General features: G+C 41.1%; 1 protein-coding gene across 1 annotated transcript in view; it reads right to left on the reverse strand.

Moving 5' to 3' along the window:
- The window catches only part of NT5E (5'-nucleotidase, ecto (CD73)), a 58392-nt gene that overhangs the window by 23371 nt on the left and 9494 nt on the right, over positions 1–25527 (reverse strand). The window contains exons 2-3 of the mRNA XM_006870646.1: positions 11837–12059; positions 5353–5541 (exon numbers count right to left, since the gene is read on the reverse strand). Of these exons, the coding sequence (XP_006870708.1) occupies positions 5353–5541; positions 11837–12059 (412 nt within the window). The remainder of the gene's footprint in view (positions 1–5352; positions 5542–11836; positions 12060–25527) is intronic.

Here is a 25527-nt window from a genome sequence, read left to right on the forward strand (position 1 = left end):
CTCACCAGCCACTCCTTGGAAACCCTATACAGGGCGGCACTTAACAACAACAATAATCTCTAAGAGGACTTCCAAATAATGTCATAATTTGGAACTTGACTGTTAGCCCTCCATTCCAGATGATTTCATGTTCTCTCTTAAAACAAACATATTTTAAACTTATACTCTACGCTACACTGCTTACCAGCATGGCTGGAATGAATGATTTCTTGTGGGAATTAGTCATTAACATTACTCACTGAATTCAAATACTCAGTACTACACACTGTAGATGGCTACACTGGTACTACCTTCTCTAGTTAAATTCTTACATTTTCTTAAAAAAAAAAAAAAAAACCCAAAACTTTTTATTTAACTAACAAAGTTCAAGTTTATTTTAGTGGTGAAGTTTGTAAATGTTTACAGAGCTTTTTTTTTTAGCAAAACACCTGTGAAAGGACAAGTGTCTGACAGGGAAATGAGAGGTTCTGTCTTATCTTCTGTACCTCCTGTCCTACTCTCCATCTCACAACTACTGGGGAAGACCCACTCCCCGACAAAGACCACAGTGCTTCATTTCCTTCAATAAAAATAGTGTTGTGTTTCAGAGAAAAAGGGTGGAGATAAAAATATAGAAAACCTAAGTGGGAGAAGGGAGGAGACTGGGAGAAGGCATGGGGTTGAAGAAGACAGTCAACCTGTGAGGAATTCCTGTGGTGGGAGAGGCCAAGGTCTGTAAAGACAGTGTTTCATTCTAGCTCACAAGTAGGGTTGTGCTGTGGCTGACCGCCCCGTGCAAACAGGCAAACTTCAAAGAAAACTACCTTGTGTGGGTGAAACTTGTGATCAAGAAAGAGGTCACTTTTCCATATTCAAGTGTAAAATATATGGAATGGAGTTCTGGTGTGGTGCAGAACAAGGCCAGGGATTACAGTTCCTTGTGAAGTCTATATATGATTGCTATGAATCGGAACTCACTGCACAGCACTTAAAAACAACAACATCATATCTGGAATGGTTTGAGAGAATACAATAGCAGACTGAGAGTTCAACAGAAGCAAAAAGTAGGAGCAAGGTGACCAGAACAATAAAGGACCCCAGGGAAGTATCAATTTGGGGGGCAAACAGTGAGAAGAGGCAACAATGTTTCCCAAGTTTTATGTAATAAACATCTTTTATACTTATTAAAGGGTTGGCTTGAGGATTTGTGACTCTCAGGTGATTACAGTTTGGATGATATGTTTTTATAAAGTTATAAAGGCAAATTTCTGTGTCCACCCTTTTTTCATCTAATTTTATACCATATGCATTTTCCCATGTTGCGACATATTAAAGAACTGAATATTTATCTTGGACCCACTACGGTTTAGGGTCCAATTCTATTCACATATGATGTCAATTACTCCTCACAACAATTTTATGGGGTAGGTGTATCATTGCAATAATTTTTTTCAGATAAGAAAGTTGAAGCTCAGAGAAGTAAAATAACTTACCCAAGGTCTGACAGGGAGGAACCTAGCTCTGGCAAAGTCCAAAGTCCTTTCCACAACCCTTTGCAAAGGCTTCACAGTCAGAAGCCTTTGCAGAAATGACTCTTCTGCACAAGACTATCAATTAGCAAAATAAAGAAAACAAAGACTTCATTCCCAACATTAAGATCTGTACTTTGTGATTTGTTGGGCTTATAATGATCAATAATTGGCCACCAGCTTTTCTTGACAAATGAGTTGGGTTGTGTTTTTGTTATTAAAATTGTGATGTATATAAAACATAGCATTTGAGAATTCAGTAATTCTTGCATGTATAATCCAGTGTGGACTGAGATTTAAAGTCATTTTTCTTAGATTCTGGATGGGCAATGTTTCTTTCTGTCATGCATAATGTCGCTATAAATCAGGGCCAACTTGATGGCCCCTAACAACACCACCACCAATTCATCCTTGAAGGCAGTATCTTGAGATGGAGCTTACACTGATCAGCGTTATGTGGCTGAAAAACTCACTACCCAGAAAGTCTTGGTTTTGCTGCCTAAACTTATAAGAGGCTGGTGGTAGGTCTGGGCATGACTAGAAATTGATGGGAAGGACGCAGAGTGTGTGACCATAGGACATGTAGTCCCTGTGTTAGCCACACCTAAGATGAAGGGCTGTATCTTTGAAGCTATCAGCCACACCTATGCCCCTTGACTGATTCAATCAGATTACTTACTACATCTGGTGTGGCTCTGTGGGCTAATACCTGGACTGCAAAGTTGGTTTGAATCACAAGGTTGGTGGTTCAAGCTTACCTGTCGCTCCTTGGAAACCCTATACAGAGTCGCTATGGCTTGGAACCAACGCAACGGCACTTATCAACAACAACGGAATAAACCACAGACATCTAGCAATCTTTCTCTAGTGCTCACAGAAAACAGTGCTTCTTTGGAGAATAGTTGCCTGTCCTGTAAAGACTTTTTCTTGCTTTAGAAGATAATCTAAACTACAAGGGGAAATTAATTAATAACAAGATGAACAATATTGCCAACAATAACAAAGCGTTGGCCTTCCTTCAGTTGCTTAAATGAAGAAGAGCTGCATCCTCCATTAGACTGCCACCAGCAGCAACATGAAGAAATGTCAGGTTCATCTGGTCTGCCTTATCTATCATTGCAGGTACTTTGTAAAAGTTTTCTTTCAGCTGTACATGCTTGTGTGTGGGTAAGCACATGTGTGTGGGTATGGGTCCTGGCATGTGATGTCTTTCATACTATGAATAACAGTAATAAAAAAAAAAAGGTTTGAAATCGCTATTCTCAAGGATGGGGATCCTGGTGTGGTACTATAGGATAAGCACTGGACTGCTAACCACAAGGTCGGTGGTTCAAACCCACCAGCCACTTCTGAGAAACTCTATACAAGGTCACTCTGAGTTGGAACTTACTTGATGGCATTTAACAACAATGACAAATTTCAAAGATGGGTGGGAAATAGATACCTTGCTTCCAACATGTTCTGAGAGGTCGGATACTGCCTCAGAAAAAAGCTACTAAAAGCCTCTAGGGACTAGTTTTATCTCAGTAGTTAAGAGCTTGGCTGCTACCTGGAAGGCCTGCAGGTTGAAACCAGCAGCCACCCAACAGGAGAAAGATGGGGTGGTCTGTATCTGTGAAGATTTACAGTCATGGACACCCCATGGGGCAGTTCTACTTGGCCCTCCATGGTTGCTATGAGTCAGAATTAACTCTATGGCAATGGGAAGCCACAAAGCTGAGACAAAACTGAAATAAAACAGCTAAAGTATGACGCATTGTTCTGAGGCCCCTTACCTCTAACCATTATAGGCATATATATGAAGCTACAAGAAGGCTTGGTAGTATGTACTGTTGTTACTACCGTCATTCTGTAGCTGAGGTACCTACTTGGCGGTATCTAACAACATGTGCATAAGAAAGCTGGACAATGAATAAAAATGATAAAAGACCTGATACCTTGAATTATGATGTTTGTGAAGAATACTGAATATAATAAGGACTGCCAGATGAACACACAAATTTGTTTTAGAAGAAGTACAGTCAGAATGCTCCTTATAAGAAAGGAGCATGAGGCTTTGTCTCATGCAGTTTGGATATGTTATCAGGAAGACTCGGGCCCTGGAGAAGGACATCATACTTGGTAAATTAGGGTCCGTGACAAAGAGGAAGTTCCTCAGTCAAATGGATTGACATAGTGGCTGCAACAATGGGCTCACACATAGAAACTATGGTGAAGATGGCCCAAGACTTGGCAGCGTTTTGTTCTATTTAGTTCCTATAAGTCCGTACCAACTGCACAAGTCAGCATCCATTCAATGACACCTGACGTGACTGATGTAAGTTCCTATTCTATTTTAGACTGTACTTGTTGTTGTGTTGAGTAGGTACCGACTCATAGTGACCCTCTATAGGGTTTCTAAGGAATGGCTGGTGTATTTGAACTACTGACCGTAAGGTTAGAAGTCCAGTGCTTATCCTACAGCATCATATCTACTACAAAAAGAGGAAAAAAACCTTACTAGTCATAACCTACTAAATTAATTTCACAATTCACCAATTTGAAATTATCCTTTAGGCTGTGTCTACAAAAAGACAAATTATTTGTAATGGAATCACACATCAGTATTCCTTAAGTAAAGTTAGCTCCACTTTGTGAAATATTTCAACAGAGCAAGGGAGGAATGAGGGAAGGGAGAGAGAAGGGAGGAGACACAGTGAGAAGGAGGGAGAGAATGTGGACGTGGGGTATACTCTCACATCATGGTACCAGTGCACAGATGGTGGTGGTGGTGGTGTGGTGTGGCGTCGAGGGTTTCCGAGGCTGTACATTTTTTCGGGAGCAGAAAGCCTCACCTTTCTCCCACGGAATGGCTGGTAGTTTCGAACTGCTGACCTTGAGGTTAGCAGCCCACCTCGTAACCACTATGCTACCAGAGCTCCTATTTCCAGGAGCTAAGTAGCTTCTAGGATACTTACAGTCCTTGTACACAGTAGTCAGTACTTGAACCCAGAGTTCTCTGGATTCTTCTGCTATCAGTTGTTTTTGTTGTCATGTGCCTTTGAGTCAGTCCCTACTCATAACGACCTGTATACGGTTTCCGAGTCTGTAAATCTTTGCTGGAGCAGAAAGCCTCATCTTTCTTCAGAAGCGTGGCTGGTGGCCTCGAACCACTGCCCTAGAGGAAAAGCTCAGTGCGTATCCTCTAAGGCCACTGTGCTCACATGGCTCGATGGCACCTAACAACAACAACATATGCGTGGGAAAACTGGACAATGATTTAAAAAAAAATGTAAAGAATTTATGCCTTGAAATATGCTATCTGTGCAATCTACAAATCAAATTCTGTCATCGTGAGCTGTAGTGGACTATTTACATTACTTTGCTCATACTTTGAAAAGCTTAAGACATGTTTGTTTTTTAAAAAAATAGACTGTTATAAGCTGACTTTTATATATTGGGCCTCAATAATTTTTTGCTTTTTATGAAAATAGGTTTTATATGTAATATCTATCTATATATGTATCTCTGTACTCCATAAGGTTTTCAATGGTTGTGATCTTTTGGAAGTAGATTGCCAGACCTTTCTTCCTAGATGCTCTGGGCAGATTCAAACTGCCAACCTTTCAGTTAGTAGACCAACACGTAACCACTTATGCTCCCCTGAGGGACTCCGTTACATTTACAATATATATAGATTAATGGAATTGACGTAATTGTGGAATCAATATAATATTCTTAGTAATGTCTTTTTGAGGAAAACTTGCACATACAGCCAGATAAATAATAAAAGTTACTGATGCAAAAGAGACAAAGTAAGCTACATAGAGATGCTTGGGCCGCAGAATCCTGAAGAACCAATTACCTGTATACAGAAATGTGTTGGAGTGTCCTCCTACCACCACATCCACGCCTCTCACTTTCTGAGCGATGAGTTTATCCATTTCAAAGCCAGAGTGTCCCAATGCAATAATTTTGGTCACATTTAGAGTTTTTAGTTTATCTACTTCTGGTTGCATTGCAGTGATTTCATCTTCAAATACTAAATTATTTCCTAAGGAAGAAAGTTAAATAAAATGAACATTAGTTAGCATTATTTATGTTTATATTGCTTGAATACATTCTAATACATACATTCTAATATTCTAATAAGGTATAGATACCTTCATTTAATGAAACTCTTGCTTAAACTAAAACATATATGCAACTTACATATAAAACCCTTACAAGTCAAATAAAATTTAAATGAATTATCAGTTTCATTCCTTTACCGTTGTATTACTTTAATATTGTTGATAGTGCTACTTTGCCCGAACTATTTCATTTCAAACAACGAGGATTTAGTTTCAGATCTGGAATTACTCTTAATCTGTGTTTATATTTGGACGTCCATAAAACCAGTGCAGAAAATGAGCACATGGCATGCTGTACAGGACAGTTTCTAGCTACTTTAACAGTGGTTAGCTACTGCAAGACTTAGTTTGCAAGCTCAGGATTATCAGTCTTTAAATTTAACAAAACTCTACCAGCAAGGAATCCTTGAATACCAATTTTAATAGGCCAGTAGAGGACTTTTGTTTATTTGCAGATGTTAACATTAGGGCATTATTGAAATCTACATCAAATAAGGGTGGTAATCTGCATATTGCTAGAACTGGAAGTGAGTACCTTCTGCCCTGTCTGCTTAACTCCTTGACTTACTGGTAGCACACTGTCAACCACTGGTATACCAGCAAACCTGACTGCAATGCCCCATGCAGCAAGATGACCAATTTCTCCTGCTGCTTCTGCAGCCCAGTCTCAGTAGGCCTGGAGGCCCTGTGCCTCTTATTGGCAGGGCGGTGACTGCAAACCCAGACAAAAATGACAGGTTGCAGTCATGTGCAATGCTCTGCTACAAGGGAGTCCTCCAGATGATCCAGACGTCCTGATGCTGATGCCTAAAGACCATCCTGAAGTAAAACAAGCATCCCTGCAAATTAATAACTCCTCATAAAAACTTTCAAATACCCAGGAATCTGCAAACTCTAGGTTGAAAAACATTCACCTCTCCAAAGAGCACTCAGACTGTTAAAAATACATTCTTGTTACTGTTGTTACACTTTGATGTGTAGATGCTTCTGTGTGTGTTTCAAGCTCCCTGGGTAGCACAAACTGTTAGTATTTGACTTCTGTAATAGTTAAGCTTTTGCTTCAATTTGGCAGGGCCTGCATCCTCAGTGGTTTGACAATCAAGAGGTATAATCCCCCATCATGAGATCTAATACAAGAAGATTCCCCGTATGATGTGATTTGATGTGATCAATCCTGATCTACTATACTTATCCTATGTGGTGTAAATCCTCACTGCTATGATGTCAATGAAGACAGATGCAATCAACAGGATTAGGTTGTATTTTGAGTCAATCTCTTGTGAGATATAAAAGAGATTAATAAACTGGCAAGCAGAGCTCAGAGCTACTACCATCAAGAAAGAACACCAGAGAGTGGAGTGCATGCTTTGGACCTGGGGTCCCTGCAGTCTGCGGTTCCTAGATCCAAGGATAGATTGATGCCAAAACACATGGAGATCTTCAAGGAATGCTAGGCCTACAGAGGCTGAAAGAAGATGAGGACCATTAAGCAGAGCTGGTGCTTTGAATTCAAACTTCTAGCTTCCTTAAGTGTGAGAGAATCAGCTTTCATTGTTGGAGTCCTCAACTTGCAGTGTTTCTGCTATAGCGGCGGTAGATAACTAAGACAACAGTTTGATGATCTTCTTCTGAAAGTTCACAGCCTTGAAAACCCTATGGAGCTGCTTCAATCTGCACATATGGGTTTGCCGTGAAATCAAAATCAACTGCATGGTAACTAACAGTAAAAGCAACAACATCAACATGTGCTTCAACAAGGGAACTTCAGGGTCTTAAATGTCAGTCAACTCGACATATTTACATTATTTATCATGGAAGATACATAATATGACTGACACCACAGACGAGGAGGCCCCACAAAGGGGGCTTGAAAATTAGTTCACATGTTTTGTGTGTGATGCTGTGGGTTAATGTGCTGGACTGCAAAGTTGGTTTGAACTGCAAGGTTGGTGGTTCAAGCTCACTAGCCACTCCTCAAAAATCCTATACAGGGTCACTATGGGTTGAAACCGACTCAACAGCACTTAACAGCAACAACAACAATGTTTTGTGTTGGGGATGCAGTGTTTTCAGTAACTTGCAGGCAACATTTAAAAATCAGGAGTTGTAACACCTTTGCTACTACTGTCAGCCATGAGAACATCCAGAGTAACGTGTTCCCTCAGCACCACATAACCATTTCTGTGCACTTTTCCCTAGCTCTTTGAAATCAATGGATGTGTCCTCCCCAGTGCCACACTTGCCATTTCCTCCTCCTGCTTAATTTTTCTCCACAGTACCTACTACTTTCTGACACGCTAAAACTTCACTTATAGTTCTCACACATTGGAAGTTCCCATGGGCAGGGATTCTTAGTGTCTAGAACAGTGCCTGGACCCTTGGTGTGGCGCTGTGGGTTAATGCGCTGGACTGCAAAATCAGTTTGTACCACAAGGTCGGCGGTTCAAGCTCACCAGCTGCTCCTTGGAAACCCTGTATTGGGTTGCTATGAATCGGAACTTACTTGATGCAACACAGCAAGAGCAACAAGAACAGCACCTGATATGTGAGTGTTCAGGCACTAAGAGGAATGAATGAATGAATGGAATGCTGGGACCTCCAGATCTGCTTTGGTTTGGCTAGCAAGAAGGAATAGAAAAGTTCAGAGAACTGCCTCTGAGGACAAAGCAATGCATTCTTCTAATGCATCAAAAACCTCCCAGAATCAGGTATTACAAATGTGGAAAGCCATGGGATGAATTTCAGGATGTCATAAGGGAGTTATGTTCCAGGAGTTTTATTACCTAGTTAAAATAAACCAAAGGTGCTAAAAATACAAGTTATAATATGGGATCTGAGGTCACCAGGACTGAAGGAATTGGGCTATATTCAGTAGGAAGACCCATGCCAGGCTGCTGAGCCTTAGTCTTAGAAGAGGTAGGTGTCCCCAGCAACATTGTATCCCAACACATCCCCACATTAGTCATTCATTGGGCAATCCAATCCATGATTCCTAGGAGCTTTTGGAAATAGCATCATCCTTTCAGATTTCAGACCACACCCATCGGTCACAACCTCAGGTTGCTTTAAAATGGATTAATTCAGAGTGCTCTCAGAGTACCAGACAGGAAACTCTGACTTCTGGAGTCTCTGTCTCCACCAACAGCCTCTCTTACATCCTGCCTTCTCGTTGATGACTAAGCAAGGGATGAAGCTTTTCTCCAAATCATGCCTGACTCAGCTAGGCAATTCAGGAGACCTTATACTTAAGTCTCAACCCAACTTTCTAGTCCTGTGTGACCCTACACTTTTCTGCTCTCACGTATTCATTGCACTAGAATGTACGGGTACTGCACACAGCTGTGAATGAGACAGACATGGTTCCCACCTTCATGAAGCTTATGATGTGACTCTGGGCTTACTTCTGGAATGCTTTATCCTCAGATACCTTACTTGGGAACTATTTGAGGGGAACAAGGAGAGTCTTCACTCACTCTACCTGATCCTTATAGGTCAACCATTACTCCTCTTCTCCAACCCCGCCCCCTTCTCAAATTCTCTCCCCAATCCCTTTGTTTATGACTCACTTGTAGCCCTTAATCATATTTAGTATTAAATGAACTTAAAAAAAAAAAACAGCAAATGAAATAGAAATTTTAGAGCCACAGTTTGCCTTTGAATTTGTTATCTAATGATATTTATTCAGTTTTTCAATAAATCCACATCTTTATCCAAAGATGGTAAGATGGCTTCTATATTGTTGTTATGTGCCGTGGAGTCGGTTCTGACTCATAGCGACCTTGCACAGGGTTTCCAAGGCTGTAAATCTTTAAGGGAGTAGAAAGCCTCATCTTTCTCCCGCGGAACAGCTAGTAGTTTTGAACTGCCAACATTGCAGTTTGCAGCCTGATTCATAAACTCCTTGGTTTCTATATTGTTGTTGTTGTTAAGTGCCGTCGAATAGGTTCCGACCCATAGTGACCCTATACAGGGTTTCCAAGGCTGTAAATCTTTACAGGAGCAGAATGCCTCATCTATCTCCTGAGGAGTGGCTGGTAATTTCGAACTGCTGACCTTAAGGTTCACAGCCCAATTCGTAACCACTACGCTACCAGAGCTCCTTGGCTTCTATATTAGGTCCCAGATATTTATTGAGGGGAGACTTAGGCTCTGACCTCATGCTCAGGCTGGCATGAGAAGGTGAGTAAATGACAAATGTGATACACCAGTGTGGCTGTGCTCAAGGAGAGCCATAACTGGGGGCACTGGTGACCCAGAACAGAGGTATCCAACCCGCTGGGTGGTGGTGCTCTCGCTAGCCCTCTCCTCTTCAGCAATTGCTTTGTTAGCTCCTCAGGCAGCCTTTTTCCATACTTAGCCGAGAGCCTCAGGAATCCCAAAGAGGAAGCATCCTGTTAGCCTGTAAGAAATTTCCCATTTCTCTAACCCCTTCCCCAAAGAATTCTGCGCTCTTCGATTTACACCACATCAAAATGGTAGTTTTGATTTTCTGAGGGACTCAGATAATGCTCCTTTCAAACCTTCTTTGAGTTTTGGGAATAGAATGAAGTCTGAAGATGAAAGACGAGGGTTGTAGGGTGGATGGAGGAAGGTTCCCAATAAAACCCTCCTACGACAGCCCTTGCCACCCTTGAACAATCAGCAGGTGCATTGTTGTTAAGGGGGGGAATATTCCTTGGTCTTTATTTCACCAATCCAGTTTTCAATTTTCTTAAAACTTCTTAGTAAGTCCCCATGATCATTCTGTGTCCTTCAAGAACATTTATTAAGATTAGCCCTTTGGAGTCCCACAAAAATAGTCACCATAACCTTCTTAGCCTTGAATTTAACTGGCCCAGCAGATCCTTTCATAAGCCACTGTCTTGATGGAACTTTTTGTGAAGGCAACCTAATGAGACTAAGACAGGAGCTCTGGTAGCGTAGTGGTTACGAATCGGGCTGCGAACCTTAAGGTCAGCGGTTTGAAACTACCAGCCGCTCCACGGGAGAAAGATGAGGCTTTCTACTCCCGTAAAGATTTACACCCTCGGAAACCCTGTACAGGGTCGCTATGGGTCGGACCCGACCCGATGGCACTTAACAACAACAACAACAATGAGACTAAGACAAGTGTATACAAAGAGAATGTATCTGCAGCCATCCACTGATTGCAGAGACATGTTTAAACATGTTTTGTTTGGAATAAACCTGTGCATGTACGAATAAGAACTCTATTGGCAATACTTTTTTTACTCACCCTTGTATATATGTGTACATGTATATATATATGTGTGTGTGTGAGTGTGTGTACACATATATGTGTACCCACTAACACTGAGTTGATTCCAACTCACAATGACCCTGTAGAACAGAGTAGAACTGCTCCATAGGGTTTCTGAGACTGTAAATCTTTCTCTTATGCTTCAAATTTCTCTTACTAAGCAATTGTTGTGTTTGAACCACCAACCTTGCAGTTAGAAGGCCAATGTTTAACCAATCTCTATATAAATAGAGTCCTGGGGTGGTACTGTAGGACAATGCACTGGGCTTCAAAGTCTGTTTGAACTACCAAAGTCTGTTCAAACTTACCAGTCACTCCTCAGAAACTCTATACATGGTCACTTTCAGTCAGAACCGACTTAACAACAATATATAAATAACATATACATCTTGAAACCACTTAAGAATATATACATATTTCCTAGAATGATTTTAAGATACAGCAAAGTCACTAAAACTACAAGAGATAAATAGTGATAAACAAAAAGGAACCACAACCAGAGCATGTAATGACTGTGCTAGAAAATGGAAGAGATGGAAAGCTACGGTAACTGAGGTAAGACCCTAGCTCTGGGATTCGGACTCCACAGGAAGAAAGGCAGAAAATTTCGTGACTCTCACTCTCCTGTGCTGTTCAGCATTAGATGTAAATTGCAGTCACTTCCAATTTAGGATGTAGGACACAATGAATTAGAAAAGCAGAGTTTATGTCAGAAAAGATGCTTACTGCACAGAAGAGCAAAGGTCTATAAGAAACAACTTAGAATTGGGAAATCCAAGATTGCTTTTATCAATGTCATCCTAAGCATCCTCTTTGCCCAGTGCCACACAGTATTCCCACTCTTATCTACAGTCCATAAAAATAACGCCAAACCCTGATCTCAAGGAATCTATTCTATCAAACATCTATTTTCAAGGAATGAGTACTTTATAGTGCTTTTTATAAGGAGAAAATACCTGGATTTGAGAGAAAAGGGGTCTCTCTTGAAGTGTATCCAACAATTCCCACACGTTCATTACTAACATTAAGAATTTTGTATGGAAAATAGAGCCCAGATATTTGAGATGCTAGAGGCTCTTTTGCCTTAATGTTAGCACTCAAAATCGGAAATTTGGCTGTTTTAAGAAGTGGATCCATCAGTCCTTCTACACCATTATCGAATTCATGATTTCCCAGGGCCTAGTAGAAATGACAAAGAGAAAAATAATTAAGTTCAGGAATTTCCAATATAATCACACTTCAAACAATATTACATTAGCCCACTGGCCTAGAAACTGGAATCCATGGGACAGATTCCTTGGCCCCATGTCCACCTAACCGTCATTCCAGAGATTTTATTCAGTGGAAATGGAATGAGGCCCAGGGATATTCAGATCACCAGGCTGGTCTGAGAATTCTATGGTAGGCCACACACCACCTACTGGAGTGGCCTCAGTGTGCTTGAATATCTGCTGGAGAGCTGATGAGATGACCACTGTCGTGCCATCCACACACATCCTCATTTCATCAGCCTGGGGCAGGTTCAAGGGTCTGCACTAGTTAGGCTGTTTCCAGTCTAATCATGTTCTGTTTATTCTCATAAACCCATATCATGCAAACAGCCATCTGCCAAGGAGAACTATTAAAACCAACAGGGGTTTTAGCAAGAGGAAGCACAAAATGTATCACCAGCAGAAACAAGAGGTCTCTCTTCCTCATGGCATCTCCTCAGACATGATTCCCCTATATTACCACAACTATTTCTTCCTAAGGACTCTAGTGGCTCTCTCATTCTTCTGGGAAAACCAGAAGTCAACTAGGAAATGTTGTTGTTGTTGTCAAGTGCCATCGAGTCGGAACCGACTCATAGCGACCCCATGCACAGCAGAACAAAACAATGTCCAATCCTTGGCCAACCTCACTACTGCTGTCACACTTGACGCCATCAATGATGCCACCTGGCTGATCCATCTCGTTGGGGTCTTCCTCTTTTTCTTTGACCCTCCATCTTACCCAGCATGACATCCTTCTCCAGCGACTGTTCACTCCGGACAATATGTCCAAAGTATGAGAGACAAAGCTTAGCCATCCTGGCCTCCAAGGAGCACTCTGGCTGCACTTCTTCCAAAATAGATCTATTGGTTCTTTTGGCAGTCCATGACACTTTTAGTATTCTCCTCCAACACCACAACTCAAAGGCATCAATTCTTCTACAATCTTCCTTATTCACTGTCCAGCTTTCACATCCATATGAGGTTATTGAAAATACCATGGCTTGGGTCAGGCGCACCTTAGTCCTCAAGCTGACATCTCTGCTCTTCAATACTTTAAAAAGTTCCTGTGCAGCAGATTTTGTAGGAAATAGCATTCTCCATATTTACAGTGTGGTACTGGTTTTTTTCTCCCTTTGTTTCATCTCTAGCAGTTTCACATCTGAGGAAAAGCTCGATTATGAAATGAACATGTGACCCATCCATCCCTTTCTCCAGTCAACCTGGAATAAAGCTGTCTCCTCTAGGCTACTGCCCACCTGTTCTGAATTCCAAGACTGCTTTGCTAATTCCACACTTGAATCTCAAACTTTCTAAATACCTTATCCGATGCTGTTTAACCTTGTAGATTATCTGGGAAGAGGCCTGGATGTGCTGACTGGTGGCCCTTCAATTTAAATTAGTGATCCAATAGGATAAACAATGAACTGCTAACTATAAGGTTGGCAGTTCAAACTCACTAGTCACTCCATGGGAGAAAGATGAGGCTTAACTGTAAAGTGTTTTTTTATTTTTTAAATGGATATTTCTGTAGAAAGCTTATTTCACTTACCACCCACTTTGCAATTATCATCAATATTATCTTTCTGTTGTTGTTGTTAAGTTCTGCTGAGTTGGGTTTCTGAGCAGGTAATGGTGAGCTTGAACTGCCGACCTTGAGGTTCAAGTGGACTTTGTAGTCCAGCGCATTAACCCACATCTTTAACTCTAAACTTAAAATAAAACTGTTCTCTTGACCTCTAGATCTGTATGTTTACCTGCCATGAGGAGATTTGTCCCTGGATGTCTCACAATAGCCCCAAGATTACCTTACTCAAAATCCCTCCTCTGAGATTCCCCATCTTGGTCCACCGTGCTACCATCTACCCAGTCAATAAAGCTAATCTTCCTCTCCCTCCCTTCCTCTCTTTACCTGTTGTTGTTTGTTGTGGTGGAGTCTACTCTGACGCACAGGGACCCAATATATGCTGGGTAGAACTGCTTCATAGGGTTTTTTCAAGGGATTGCCAGGCCTGTCTTCCAACATGCTTCTGAGTGGGTTCGAGCTACCAACCTTTCAGTTAGTAGGCAAGTGCCTAGCCATCTGTATCACCAAGAATACCTCTCTTTACCTACGTGTTCCTTTCATCCCATTGCTACAGTCTCAATGCTGTCTCTATCCTTCTCTCCTGGGCCACTGCAATAGATTCTTGACTGAGTTTTCAGTTTATCCCTTTCTCAAAACCATTCTTCATACTACGGCTAGAATAATATTTTAAAATATTTTAAAATATGATCTCATTGCTTTCAACCTTAATGTCACACAGTGGCTCATAATTGACTTTATGATAAAATTCAACATCTTGAGTAGGATCCATGAAGGTTCTTTGGTAGCTGGCTTCACCTTTCCCTCCAGCCTCATCTTTGACACTCAACCCTCACACTCAGTAAGGCTCCACCACTGATGAGCAGTAGCCTGGGGCACATTTCTAAACCCTGGGTCCCTCCAAAAGGGCAGTGAATACTACAAAGGATGTAATGGAAATGAGCTAACACTTACTAAAAGCCCTTGCCACTTGTCAGCTTCTTGCTAAGTGATTGCATATAGAAAATTGGTACTATTACTATCTTCATTGTACAGGTGACAAAAACTGAGACCTAGTAAAGTTAAATGGATTGATCAAGGTCATCAAATTGGTCAGTGGTGCTAGGGATAACACTACTTCTGCTTGATTCTGAAGTGCTTAATGTCTTTGTATGTAAAGGGATTTGCACAAGGCCTACAACATAGTATTTAAAATAGGTTTCTGACTACTTGCAGTTGCACAATGAATAAAGACTATAGAAGAATTGATGCATTTGAGTATTAGAGTATTAGAGAATAATAGTAAAAGTAAAAGAACAAACAAATCTGTATTGGAAGCTGTACAGCCAGAAAGTTCCTTACAAGCCAGGATGGCAAGACTTCATCTCTCATACTTTGGACGTGTTATCAGGAGGCGCCAGTCCCTAGAGAAGGATATCATGCTTGGTAAAGTAGAGGGTTACCAAAAAGGAGGGAGAGTCCCAAAGAAATGGATCCACACAGAGGCAGAAGCAATGAGCTTAAGTGAAACACTAATTGTAAGGATGGTGCAGGGACAGGCAATGTTTCATTCCATTGAGCATATGGTCTCTGTGAGTTGGAGCCAACTTGATGGCACCTAACAAGAACAACTTCTTGTACTCAAACTTGGGGCTGAAACATAAAAATTGTGAGGATGGTGCAGGACTGGTTCATTCTGTTGTGTATAGGGTTGCTATGAGTTGAAACTAACTAAATGGCACCTAACAAGAACAAAAACACCTACTTGCAGCTTTCATTTCTCTCATTTATCTTTGTACATTTATAGATGACAGGTAAGGAGATGGATTGATAGCTAGACATCGGCAGCCATCAAGTCAGTTCCAACTTATGGCAACCCTATATACCAGAGTATAAGTGTGTTCCATCGGGTGGCTGATTTTGAGGAAGTAGATCACCACACCTTCCTTAGAAGGTGCCTGTGGTGGACTTGAGCCACCAAGCTTTTGATTAATAGTCGTTGTTAAACATTTACACCATCCAGGAACTCAGGTACATAGGTAGGTCGGTTGGTAGATAAATAGTTCGGTAAGTAGATAGACATAGGTAAATAGATGGGTAGGTAGGCAGGCAGACAAATAGACATACAGAGAGATAGACAAAATACTCCTTATTTTTGGTCATGCATGTAAACTACCTTTTCAACTACTGGCTTCCATTCCTGAAGTCTCATGGTCCTTCTAGAAGAGAAATTTCCCAAGAGCCCACCATGCTTTCTCTGTTTGAGCTACATGTCCTTCCTTTGCTCTAAGGCCACCTTTGTGCAGTCCTGTTGACCTCTCATCTGCCCATGGATATGTCAGCCTCTTTAGAGCATGACTTTCTTCTGATGCTCAACATAGTCCCTAGCGCATAGCAAGGGTGTACTGATAATGACAAAGAATAAACAAAATCATTCCTAACAAATATATTGTCTTTCTGCAATCACAGTTAAGGTTTCCTACTGAAATGAATTCAGAAAAATTCCTTTTTGACACTTATTTTCTTTAGAAACTCTTGTTTTCATTTCTTCATCTTCACTTTTTCCTACCCATTTTTCTTCTATTGCACTAACTTATTGCCGCTGTTAACTGCCACGGAGTAGGCTCCGACTCACAGTGACCCTGTATAGAGTTTCTGAGGAGTGGCTGGTAGGTTTGAACCACTGACCTTGTGGTTCAAACCAACCTTTCAGTCCAGTGCTTACCCTACAGCATAACACATCAGCTTATTACAAGGAAGATCATGCCATTCATCTTAGGACACCAAATGCCCACCACGCAGCTGGCATTAAATCACCTGATCTTATTTATTGATTTCTATTATTTTTACTAATAATTTGCAAGTACCTCAGAAAAAAATCTGTCAAAGAGCAGAACATGGAGTAACAAAAGACAGAACAGTATAATAGAACAGATCAATCTTTCCACATTCTTTTACATTTTTAGAGTTTTTGTAGCACAAACGTTGTGAAGTGCTATCGAGTTGGTTCTGACTCACAGTGACCCTGTATAGGGTTTCCAAGGAGCACCTGGTGAGTCTGAACCACTACTCTAAGGATTCAAGCTAACCTTGCAACCCAGTGCTTATCCTACAGCACCACACCAGCACAAACATAGAAGATTAAAAAAAAAAAAAAATTCATATTGCAATATTATTTCTCCTCTTATGGTTCTCTCAAGGAGCTCTGGTAGCACAGTGGTTATGAGTTGGTCAGCAGTTTGAAACTACCAGCGGTTCCGCAGGAGAAATTTGAGGCTTTCTGCTCCCTTAAAGATTTACAGCCTTGGAAACCCTATACAGAGTCGCTATGGGTCAGAACCAACTCAATTACACTTAACAACAACATGTTCTCTCTGAAAATTCCCATCCAACTTTCCTCATGTGTGCTTGTTAATGTTTTGTCTCTCTGTCCACTGTCTCTCTTCTTGCCTTTTACAATTAATCCAGACTTTAGTTAAACAGCTACTTGTCACTTACTGCTTTAATATTTGCCTTAAAACTAAACCCAAACCCACTGAGTTGATTCCAACTCTTAGCAACCCTCCATATGGTTTCTAAGACTGTGAATCTTTACAGGAGCAGCCAGCCTCATTTTGCAGTTGCAGCCCAACATCTAATTCATACTGCCATCAGGGCTCCTTAATCCCTGATTTAAGCAATTGATTTTCTTGACTTGTATGTGCACATGTGCATGCATTCTCTCTTCTTCCTTACCCAAACATTTCATTTGTAATATTGGGACTATATATTTACTAACGCAATTCAGTGACTAATGCTAATCCCGTGTGACAACCTTATGTATTTTTACTATGAAGACTATATTTCACCAAATATAAGAGAGACAATTCTAGCAAAATGATCTTTATCAGTAACTCTGACACCAGTAATATGACCAGCTACAGCTCCTCAAACCCACCACTTTCTTCATTCAGGAAAACACCTAAGACAATATCTATCTATCTAGTTTTTGTTTAGGAACTAATGGTCTTATAGCTCTGGTAGCATAATGGTTACGAGTCGGGCTGCCAATCTCAAGGTCGGCAGTTCAAAACTACCAGCGGTTCCACAGGAGAAAGATGAAGCGTTCTGCTCCCATAAAGATTTATAGCCTCAGAAACCCTGTGCAGGGTCGCTATGAGTTGGAAACAACTCCACGGTATTTAACAAGAATGGTTTTATGAGTCCTGGTGTGGCACTGTGGGTTAATGCACCAGACTACAAAGCCATTTGAACTGCAAGGTCTGCAGTTCAAGCTCACCAGCTGCTCCTTGGAAACCCTACACAGGGTCACTATGGATCGGATAGTCTTATGTAGTCCTGGTGTGGTGCTGTGGGTTAAAGGTCAGTTTGAACTACAAGGTCTGTGGCTTGCTCCTCAGAAACCCTATAAAGGGTTGCTGTGAGTTGGAACCGACTCAATGGCACTTAACAACAACACTTATCTTTTATGAGACATTCCATATGCGTGACCTACCACAGCACAGTATTTTCTACCACCCACATATCTAAAATGTTGCCTGCTCTTTAAAGTCTAAAACAAATGAAAATGAAAGGACAAAAATAAATTAAAATCGGATACAATAAAACTATGAAGTGTACTCATTCTATAGTTATAATAAGACGAAAAACCCTATTGTTGTTGTTAAAGAAACCCTTAGGACAAGCTGTTTCTCACACTTCCTGTTAGGTATTTGCTAACATTTATATTTAATATGGATAGTCTATAAAAGTTCGGAAGTGTTACAGAACCTTTAGAGGATAAAGCCCAGAAAGTGTTTCAGTTCATATGAATCAGTAATGGAAGAATAAGGATATTCAAAACCGTTTGAATCCAAATTTCTTGTTTTAATGGCTGAAAACACCCCATAGTTAGGAGTGAGAGAAAGTCTGTGTCTGCATCTGTTTATAATTTTCAAAAACTCTTTATACAGGCCAAAGCCCATACTCCCTTTTGGAATAAGCAATTCCCTTACTTAGATTCCAATGAACTTAAGCCTCAAAATAATTTTTAAAATTCAGTTATCATCTCTTGGATACCAAATTAAATGTAAGGTACCCACTCAAGTTAAAATGCAAACAAATGTACAATATCCTAACACCATGATTCCCCTATCCATGGTAAATGCCACTTAACTGAGTCATTCTTTCCTACTGAATTTGAACTGAGCCTCAGAATGCAGGCTCAGTTACTGTGAATCATCTAAAGACGGCACTTGAGATTAAATGATTTTCCATTCCTTGTACTAAGATAATAACAACTCTGAGATCTGTTTAAGTGCGTATTTGTTGCTGTTGTTGTTAAACACCATTAAGTCAGTTCTAACCCATATTGTTTCCAAGAAGTGACTTGAACCTCTGACCTTGCAATTCAAACTGACTTTGCAGTCACACAGCACCAGACCAGGACTCCAAATGTATATTTATTGTTGCTGTTAAGTGCAGTCTAGTCGATTCTGACCCATAGCAACCCTGTATAGGGTTTCCAAGGAGCAGCTGGTGAGCTTGGACTTCCAACCTTGCAGTTTAAATGGCTTTGCAGTTTGGGCACAAATGTTAACAAAGAATACTTTCAAATAAAGAGGAGAGAATTCTTTTCAAATTGTGTGTCTCATGAGGAAAGCACTTTTGGTCCACAAATAGTGTGGCTGGAATACTGAACTAACTCAGCAGCTACACTGGCACACCCTGCCTGACCACACTGTCCTCTGAGGCAACGTGCCAACTTTCATGTTGCTTCTTTCCTAAAGGTCTTTCTAGGAGGAGCTGCCATTTATTCATTTCATCAGTAAGCAAATCCTTCCTTTGGTAGTGAGTAAATGGATGAATGAAAGAAAGAATTGAAAGACTACAGGGTGAGAGCAAGGGAAATGAAAGCACTTGGTGTAAGAATGGGTCGGAGGTGGTGGTTAACACAGGAAGGAGAATCAGACCTGCCCCTTGGTACTGGCGTTTACTCATCGTCTGCAGGAGGGGACACAGGAGTCAGTGAACATTCAGTTGTCTTCCATTAAGACCTCAGTGATTCTGGAATATTTTCTTTTTGTGGAGAAATGTTCCACTATCTGATTTTTTCCAGTTAATAGTTCTTTGACAGAAGTAGCTTCTCTTCCTTGCTCTTAAACTCTATGTATTGACTGGTTTTCATTATTCATTTAAAATGTGTCTTGATCCATATTAGGAGCCGGGGTGAAACAAGCAGTTTGTGAGTCCTGAAGCGCCAGTGTGGCACCTGTAGGATAAAGACTGGGCAGCTAAACTCAAAGTCAGCAGTTCAAATCCACAAGCCTGTCCTTGGAAACCCTAGACAGGGTAGCTGAGTGAGAACCAACTCAACAGAACTAACCTAGAGGTTGGTGGTTTGAATCCACTCACTTGTGATCTGCTAACTCAGTACTTCTTTGTATACACGGAGTTACCATGAGTAGGAATCTACTCAATAGCAAGAGCTATTCGTTTTTGTTTTGTTTTGTTTTGTTTGGCTTTGATACATACTTACTAAATGAATGAACAAACGAAAAAATAACCAGAGAAGAGCATTAATGAATTTCCAACTTCCAACGGTGGAGCTATTTGTCCCTTAGCACTTGGGCAAGATACCACCAGCAGCCTACTCTATGTACCCCAGAATTCTGTACAAATACCATAGCTTTTTTTGTGTATTGTACTGGCCAAAAAAAAAAAAGATAGAAAACACTATCTGTCTGACCTCAGGTAGCAAACTAGTAAAGAGGCCTGCTTTGAGAGCCTCTGATGAATGAACTCAGCAACCGGAGAGTGGCCATTTTCACAAAAATCTAAGTCATAAAGGTCAACCAAAACCTCAAAGTCTGAAAGCTGAAAAAGCCCACAGACTCTGAAAGAGTTAGGCCTGTGCCTCTGATGGAACCTGCCTTCTCAGTTGGGGCATGTGAGTCCCCAAATGCAGCTGTGGAGAAAGGTCACAGTCGTTCAGCTCTACTGAGCTCCTGCAGTATCTCTGGCTTGTTTCCCTTAACGCCAACTCATGGCGAATCTTGTATATGTCATATACTCTGCTCCAAAGGATTTTTAAAAAGAGACCACCAAGCCTTTCTTCTGAGGCACTCCTGGGTAGTCTCAAATTTCCAACCTCTTGGTTAGTTGTTGTTGTTTTTAGGTTCCATTGAGTCGGTATCGACTCATAGCGATTTTATGCACAGCAAAATGAAACAATGCCTGATCCTGGGCCAACCTCACTACTGTTGCCACGCTTGAGTCCATCGATGCTGCCACTTGGCCAATCCATCTCGTTGGGGGGTCTTCTCTTTTTCTCTGACCCTCCACCTTACCAAACATGATATCCTTCTCCAGCGACTGGTCCCTCCTGACGATATGTCTGAAGTATGAGAGACGAAGTTTGGCCATCTTGGCCTTCAAGGCCTGGACTTGGCTGGATTCTGGCTGCACTTCTTCCAAAACGCAATCTATTGGTTCTTTTGGCAGCCCATGGCATTTTCAATATTCTCCTAGACTGTTAATCATTTGTATCACCCAGGGACACCAAGTGGTTTACAAACAGTGTGAAATTGTGTTGGGAAGTGGCAGGTGGGGCAAAGAGTTGAACCCTTCTCATTTTCCTTGCTTCAGGAGACACCATAGAGAGTTAGCTTGGAGGGACTTGATGGTCACTGCACTTTCTTCCCCATTCCTCCCTGTGGATCCTGCTCTTCTCTATCCCTTAACCCCAGAGTCCTCCACAGGGTCAACAACCACTTACTCCCAGTCACCCTGTGAATAAGACACAAATGAGGAGGGATATGGTCTCAGGTGTCCGGAAAGAGCCCACCATGTCAGGCAGGAAAAACATCTGGTGGAGCAATGACTGGTGGAGCAGCGGCTATTGTTCGCTCCACCAGGTCTCCATGCCCAGCCGGTTGCAAAGTCTTGCTGCTTTCCTTTCTGAATCATCTCCTCAAGAGTTCTTCTCCTCCACTGACTCCCACTGCCCCACTTGGTCTCATTGCTTGTCTTCAGAGGTTCCTAGCCTGTCTCCCTGCTACCAAAATCAACACCTCCAACCAATTCACCGCAGACCACCCAATCACACTTTCTCAGCTTTGCTTTCAGTTTGGCAAAGGCTTCCCACCACTTCGGTGGGAGTGGGACATGCTTACTCTTTGCAAACACACGAGACCCTCTCTCATCTCCTAGTTAATGCTTTGTGTTGCCTCATTTTCCTATGCCAACCACTCAGGTGCCCTAAATTCCAGGCGAAGGGGCAGTGGTGCTTCAGTGGTCAAATTATTGCCATCCACGTGGAAGACCTGGTTCAACTGATTTCTAAGCAATGTACCTCCTGCACAGCCATCACCTGGGTTCTAGATGAAGACAGACTAGCAAGAAAAGCCTGGTGATCTAGTTTCAAAAATCAGTCAGTGAATATGGCTCACAATTGTCTGGTTACGGGGCTGATGCAGTGCTACGCGGTGTTTCACAGCACCGGCCTTGGGTAAGCAGCTGACTTGACAATAGGGACGAACAACAAGTTTGTGGAACACTATGTCACTCAGATGCAATGGCTGCTTAAGATGCAGCTCAAATGCTACCTCCTTGAGAAAGAAGCTTTTGCAACCCCTCTACTTTTGATAGTTTTGCCTTTCTAGCATACCTTATACTCGTATACATATCTCTAACAGCACTTGTACTCTCTGCAGTTGTCTGATCCACCAGGTCTTTCTTCCAGAGTCAGGAGTGGGCTTCACTGCTGTACTGCCCTGATATTCTTGGTGACAGCAGTCACGTGCCTGGCACCAGTGTCTCACAGTGTTTATTGCCTGAATAGCAAAACTACTCACTCCACCTGCTCCATTAAAACAGGCTCCATTTTCTGTAGGAATCAGTATGATGAGCCATGTAAAACCTTTCAGTGCAAAGCAAGATAGGAGACAAACAGTAAGTAGGAGCTAAGCAGTAACTTAGATGAAACATAAAAGAAGTTAAGTTGCTGTGAGACAAACAGCCAATTGTATCACTCATTCATGGTCTGACCTTCGGTTTGAATCTCTCAAAACTATCACCCTAGTTCTCTTATGTTCATTGTCTGTATTTTTATTTCCAAGTTACCTTTATAGGTCTACTTATATTTTTTTAGCACTTGTTTGTGAATGGAACAGGTTTTTTTGTGTTTGTTTTGTTTTTAGTTTATTGAACTGTTGTGTGTGTGTATGAACATTATTGAGATTTAATAACTGAAGTCAATGAGAAAATGGATTGTTGTGAAAAGTCTCTAATTGAAATCCGCTCATGTGACCTGTTATATGTTCTATCAAAGAATACTCATATTTGAATTAGAAAGGGAACATTTTGTAACAGTTTTGTTCATGGAAGACTGTGTAAAATCCCAATAAACTTAATATAAGAGCGTATCAGCAAAAAAAAAAAAAAAAGACAAAATGATGTGAGAAAAGAAATCTTAATAGTTAACACTTTTATGATACATGGTCAGGTACTGACTTATTAAATCCTTACCATGCTTTTAGATAAGTGCTATTACTGCCCTTTTTCCTATGGAGAAATGGAGCCACAGAACTTCCCAGTTAGTGACTGGTTTTGAACAAAGGTAACTGGGTAACCAGGACTCCTGGTGTGGAGCTGTAGGGTAAGCACTGGACTGAGAACCAGAGTGTAGGTGGTTCAAACCCACTAGCTGCTCCTTGGAAACCCTGTACCGGGTCGCAATGAGTCAGAACTGACAAAATAGCACTTAACAACAACAACCACCAGGCACTAGTATACATGCCCTTAACCATTCTGCTGTTAAACAGAGACATGAGTCATGTAATTAAACCACAACTTACTGGTTTCCTATGGGGTTCTAGATTGTCAAGTAACCAAGCCACATCCTTTATTTTCAGGAAGTTCACATAAGCAGAATGAGAGAGACTGAAGAAAAGCACATCTGTCTGTCTATCTGCATATCTATTCATCTGTATATCCATCCATTTGAACATCCACTCATCTATTATGAACTGTCCCCTTTATAACTCAGATATAGGTTGCTGTCCTTTGGCAGAGTAAAATGGCTGTTCACAGGAATGTATTTCTAATAGAAACTTTTCACGATGTTCTATGCCACAACAGGGCTCAAGAAGACGGGATTACAGATTTTGGGGGTTTTGGTTGACAGAGAGAACCATATATGCCATTGAGTTGACCTCCATCTTCTAGTCCTGGCAGATGAATGTCACATCCCACTAAATGGCAGAAAAAAATCTGGGGGGTCAACTCAGTCTATGTGCATTTCAATATGTGTTGAATGAAATCAGATGACGAAATTTAGAAACTCCACATACATAAAAATATGCATATTTATGCTACATTTAGAATCAACTGCTTAACTAACTGGGGTCCAGACAGATCTAATCGCTTCTCTGAGGGCTAAGAGGGCTACAGTTAATGTTTGGATTATATGCAGAAACAAACATTCAAGTGAGAAAAAAGAAGCATCAAGAGAATTTTTAAAAAATTCTACTTCCGTGACTTAAGGGAGCTTACATATCATTTGGATGTTGTTTGTAAGTAGAGTAAGGAGAGCTGCTAATAAAACATGTGATTTATTTAGTTCTTTCTAACTTTCAGTTAAAACACAGATACCAAGACAAGGACAAGATGAGCTAAGAGATTCTCTTTTCTTCCTTCCTCCTCTCTCGAGGCCCACCTGTAACTTGGACTGAGAACAGAAAGCCCACAGCCACGGAAGTGGTGGGGGCTGATCAGATCTCTGAGGCCTAGGGATCCATAATCCTCAAGACGCTTACATCGTCTGAGGTCTACATCTAGGAATAATTAGTAACTTTCTTTACCTTTAAAAAAAAAATACCATTGCCTTCAGGATCTCTCTTTCAAGCCTCTCAAACTAGTATCACTAATTCACCTTCCTAAATAAAACTTTGTTATTCAGGATAAAGAATTTATCTTAACATGGGAAATCTTGAAAACACTTGAATCTGAACATTCCATCTTTCTTTGTTGTTGTTAAATGCCCTGGAGTTGGGTCATACTGACCTTGTACAGAGTTTCTGAGAAGTGGCTGGAGAGTTTGAGCTATCAACCTCATGGTTCAAACAGACTCTGCAGTCCAGTGCTTATCCTACAGCGCCACACCAGGACTCCCCATCTTTATTCAGAATTGTTTTGAGGGGTGGGAAAGGAGCAGAAACACGATCACTTTCTATTTGGGCATCTATGATAAGTTTGAGGGTCTAATGTTGTGTCTTTTACAAATCAGATCATGAATCCTAGGATCCCATGCTCACCTAATGGAATTTCAGATTTGACAAACTGAATGACAGAAGGAATGACACTTCATTTATCATCAAAAAGAACATTTCAAGATCTATCTTGAAGTATAATGCTGTCTGTAATAGGATAATAGCAGTTCAAGACTGCCAGCCACTCTAAGAAAAGGATGAGGCTTTCAGCGTCCATGAAGATTTAAAGCCTTGGAAACCCTATACAAGGTAGCTATGGGAGAGAACCACTTGGCAGCACTTAACAACAATATAAGGAAGGCCAATTAATACAACAATTGTGGTTGTGCATAGGGTTGATATAAACCAGAGTTGACTCTACTGCACCTAACAACAAGAATCTTTAAAGAAGCAGATTGCCACATCTTTCTCCCACGGAATGGCTGATAGGTTTAAACAACTGATACTTCCTTCATTAAGCTGTCAAGCCCTTAACCACTGCTCCACCAGCTCACTATGTGTTTAAGAAGGGCTCAAATGGGAATTGCAGTCTCTATCTCTACTGTTAAGCTCAGGAAAGGCATTGGATTACATTTCACTAGGTC

The sequence above is a fragment of the Chrysochloris asiatica genome, unplaced genomic scaffold (assembly GCF_000296735.1).
Source record: "Chrysochloris asiatica unplaced genomic scaffold, ChrAsi1.0 scaffold00146, whole genome shotgun sequence".
Lineage (NCBI taxonomy): Eukaryota > Metazoa > Chordata > Mammalia > Afrosoricida > Chrysochloridae > Chrysochloris > Chrysochloris asiatica.